General features: G+C 39.0%; 1 protein-coding gene across 1 annotated transcript in view; it reads left to right on the top strand.

The window, feature by feature from the left end:
* The window catches only part of LOC106867208 (solute carrier family 25 member 36), a 61,009-nt gene that overhangs the window by 53,009 nt on the left and 3,337 nt on the right, over positions 1–4,663 (top strand). The window contains exons 5-6 of the mRNA XM_014912015.2: positions 1,013–1,058; positions 1,865–2,148. Coding sequence (XP_014767501.1) covers positions 1,013–1,058; positions 1,865–2,148 — 330 coding nt within the window. The remainder of the gene's footprint in view (positions 1–1,012; positions 1,059–1,864; positions 2,149–4,663) is intronic.

Below are 4,663 nucleotides of genomic sequence, written 5' to 3'. Positions count from 1 at the left end.
TTCACTTGCCTTCAAAAGTATAAAGCTGATGATTTGCCGACAGAAGAAATTATAACAACTTCACTGCTTGTAACTCAATTTTCAGAGAAGTGCAAATGGAAGCAAACACACACACACACACACCTGATGAGCTTTTTTCAAGTTTCTGTCTGTTCTGAGAAAGCTTTGGTTAGCCTAAAGCTCTAGTGGAAGACACTTTCCCTTAGTGCTGCATGGTGGGACTGAACCCAAAACCATTTGGTTGGAAAGTACACTTAACTACACAACCGTACATTACCATTGCTTTTATTTCTTTAGCCATCTCTCCACCATTTTTTTTTTTTTTTTTTTTTTTTTTACTTTTTATTTAATTCTGTGGAATCATGTTGGCACCTGTACCAGTGGAGCGCTAAGAGCACTGTCCAAGCGTGATCATTGCCAAGGCAGCTGTCTGGCTTCTGTGCCAGTCACACGTAAATAGCACCATATGAGCATGATCGTTGCCGGCGTCTCCTTACTGGCACTTGTGCCGGTGGCACGTGAAAAAACATTCGAGCGAGTTCGTTGCCAGTGCTGCTGGACTGGCTCCTGTGCATGTGGCATGTAAAATACACCATTTTGAGTGTGGTCATTGCCAGTACCGCCTGACTGGCCTTCATGCCAGTGGCACATAAAAGCACCCACTACACTCTTGGAGTGGTTGGCGTTAGGAAGGGCATCCAGCTGTAGAAACTCTGCCAAATCAGATTGGAGCCTGGTGTAGCCATCTGGTTCGCCAGTCCTCAGTCAAATCGTCCAACCCATGCTAGCATGGAAAGCAGACGTTAAATGATGATGATGATGTTTTATTTCAGCAAAATTTGAATTTGTATTTAAATTCAATTCAATGAAGGTTACATTTTATGGTAGCCATGTTGTTGAATTATTGGATTATTTAGCCAAAGGATCAGTTTTTATTCAATTTCTGATCCCTAACAAAGACACTTCAGGAATAAGTTCCATGTTTTTTATATCATGGTACCTCTTTATTCAGTTTTTACTTCTTGGAGCAGTTGTGGTGCATTTAAAATTCTAACCAAGTCATTACACCAGGAAATCTTCAACTTTTATTGTCTCAGTTGCCTTGGCTGACAACTGGTGTACTTCTTGATTGGAAACTGTGACTATCTCATTTGTTATCGACCCACTCAACCCCTCTGGTTCTATGATGCATATGTCTTGTTTTAAAGTTGTCTAAATTAACCCCCCCCCCCCTCCAAAATTTCTTGTTAAATTATGTTTGAAAACCCAGATTTATAATGACATTTATTTAACTGAATTCTTTATAATTTTGAAAATCAATGGAAACAAAGGCAATGTATTTCTGTAAATTATGGTCACAAAAGGGTTAATGTTAATGAATGTAATCTTATTTTTAAAGTTAGTAGTGCTAAGTTCAAATCTCATAAGAGCTTTAGCAGATGGCTCTCAATCTCTGTATTGGTTAAAGGGCTGAACATCATTATCATCATCATTATTAACTCTAGCCTTTAAACTGGCCGTATCTGGCCCAAATATAATACTGGTTTCATGTCCAAACTGGCTAGATCTGGTCTCTCACAACTGACCTACCATGCCATTCTAAAAATTCACTGCACCATTGAAATCTTGAAGCTACAAGATTGTGTGATTAATTTAGAATGATTAAATAAATATTATTTAATATTAAAATATTGTTATTTAATATTAAATAAATATTATTTAATAAAATATTATTATAGAATTTAGAATGATTAAATAAATATTGCTTTGACAAAGTGATCTGAATGCTAAAGTTAAAATTCAGTAAATTTATTCTAAAAAATGCTATTCACAACTATTGACCAAATTTGTTTTCTATTTTCAGAAAAGACAACAGTTTAAAGTGTCGTGACTGTATTAAGAACATTTACCAACAGAGTGGTGTTAGAGGTTTCTACAAAGGCATCACTGCTTCCTACTTTGGAATGACTGAAACCGTTATTCATTTTGTGATATATGAAGCTCTCAAGAGCCGGTTCCTTGCCTACAATAATCAAAAGCAGAGTGGCAGCTACACTAACAATGAACGGAAACCATCAGATTTCCTCTACTGCATGCTTTCTGGTGCCATTTCCAAGACTTGTGCTACATGCATTGCATATCCACATGGTAAGTTTGCAGAGAAAAATATGAAGTAATTCTAAGAACCTTCATTTTACAGCTGAGTTGGGTATTTTTGCATTTATGAGACTCCTCTTCATTATCATCATCATTGTTTAACATCTGCTTTTCCATACTTGCATGAGTTAGATGGAATTTGTTTAGACAAATTTTCAATGACTGGATGCTCTTCCTGTTGCCAACCCTCACTTGTTTCTAAGTAAGGTAATATTCCCCCATGGCCAGACATAGTTCCACAGAATATTAGAAACGAATGATAATGGCACGATATTGTTTCATTTAGTTTCCTATTTCTTTATTGCCCACAAGGGGCTAAACATAGAGGGGACAAACAAGGACAGACAAAGGGATTAAGTCGATTACATCGACCCCCAGTTCGTAACTGGTACTTAATTTATCGACCCCGAAAGGATGAAAGGCAAAGACGACCTTGGCAGAATTTGAACTCAGAATGTAACGGCAGACGAAATACCGCTGAGCATTTTTCCCGGTGTGCTAACGTTTCTGGCAGCTCGCCGCCTTGTTTCATTTAGTTTCCATCCACCAAATCTGGGACCTTAGTAGTAGACACTTTCCCAAGGTGCCATGTTGTAGGACTGAACCTGAAATTACATGGTTGGGAAGCAAGCTTCCTAAACAAGCAACCATTCCTGTTCATTTATTAATACACTCTTGAAACTTATGCATTCAAATGTTTTTATGACCACTTAATAGAATTCCTAAGGAGAATTGATTGTACAAGTCAAGTACCCAAAATCCAGTTACAAACATTTTGTTTTGGTTTTAAGCAAAGCACTTTGCTGTACTTGCCTATCTCTGACCTACAGACAGCATGTTCCACTTGCATTGTATAGTTATTGTTGTTAGCTCCAGACCAGTTTGAATTAGCTGTCTTATCATTGAAAACATCCCAGCCATGGCATCCTGTCTGTTTTCCAGACATAGTGAATTTAGTACTACCACATTATCCAACTGTATGGTTTGAAGGATATTCCGCTGCTATTTCTCTCGCTCATCAAGTGACCACTTAAAAGCTCTCTCTCTCTTTCATCATCATCACCGTTTAACGTCCGCCTTCCATGCTAGCATAGGTTGGACAATTTGACTGAGGACTGGCGAACCAGATGGCTACACCAGGCTCCAATCTGATTTGGCAGAGTTTCTACAGCTGGATGCCCTTCCTAACGCCAACCACTCCGAGAGTGTAGTGGGTGCTTTTACGTGCCACCAGCACGAAGGCCAGTCGGGCAGTACTGACAATGGCCATGTTCAAAATGGTGTATTTTACGTGCCACCTGCACAGGAGCCAGTCCAGTGGCACTGGCAACGACCTCACTCGAATGTCTTTTCACATGCCAGTAAGGCGACAGCATTCATCGTCCTCATCATCATCATTTGACATCTGTTTCCCATGCTGATATGGCTTGAACGGTTTGGTCGGCACTAGCAAGGCTGGGAGCTGTACCAGGCTCCTTTGTTTTGGCATGGTTTGTACAGCTTGATACCTTTCCTAAAACCAACTACCATACAGAACATACTAGGTGCTTTTCACATAGCACTAACATTCTATTTTAAAAACACTTTTTCCAACCCACTACACTCTCTGAGTGGTTGGCGTTAGGAAGGGCATCCAGCTGTAGAAACTCTGCCAAATCAGACTGGAGCCTGGTGCTGCCATCCGGTTTCACCAGTCCTCAGTCAAATCGTCCAACCCATGCTAGCATGGAAAGCGGACGTTAAACGATGATGATGATGATGATATAGATACCTGCAATATGTAGAACCCATCCATCCGTCATTATCATCATTTAACCTCTGTTTTCCACACTGGCATGGGTTGGAGGTCTCAACAGGAGTTGGCACGGTCAAAGGCTGCACCAGGTTCAATAAAACAGTTTTGGCTTGGTTTTTACAGCTGGATGCCCTTCTTAATGCCAACCACTTTACAGAGTGTACTTGGTGGTTTTTATGTGGCTCCATCTATCCATTTTTCATTCTACCATCTAAACTATGAATGTGAGACTTCCACTAAAGTTATCAGATTGTGTTAAGTGCCTTTTTTTATATTTGGAAGGATGAGGGTGTCATTTATTTCTGTCAAAATGTTTAGAGTATTTAGTTATATGTTAGTGTATATTAATGAATGTTGCTATTGTTAAAGAAAAAGATTTTAGTAAATTGGTAATAAATGTGTGTACGACCTTTTAAAAACTACTTCTGGCTGCATTACTAGTAAGTTAAACTATTACAAGAATTTCTGCATCCATACTTGTCAGTGTGTGCATGTATGTGAATACACACATAACACGATTGCAGCCAAAAACCTATCCCAAGTTTAAGAATAATGGCCATTATATGAAAAGAAAAGCATTTGTGCTGTCAAAAGAAAAAATTATCCATACTTCACTTTTTGAATCAAGTGCTTTTATTTTCTCTCTTTCTCTCTTTCTCTCTCTCCCTCTCTCTCTCTCTCTCTCTCTCTCTCTCTCTCTCTCTCTCTCTC

The sequence above is a fragment of the Octopus bimaculoides genome, chromosome 6, assembly GCF_001194135.2.
Source record: "Octopus bimaculoides isolate UCB-OBI-ISO-001 chromosome 6, ASM119413v2, whole genome shotgun sequence".
NCBI lineage: Eukaryota > Metazoa > Mollusca > Cephalopoda > Octopoda > Octopodidae > Octopus > Octopus bimaculoides.
The sequence above is the reverse complement of the archived record's forward strand: the minus strand, read 5'-3'. Positions and strand labels throughout refer to the sequence as shown.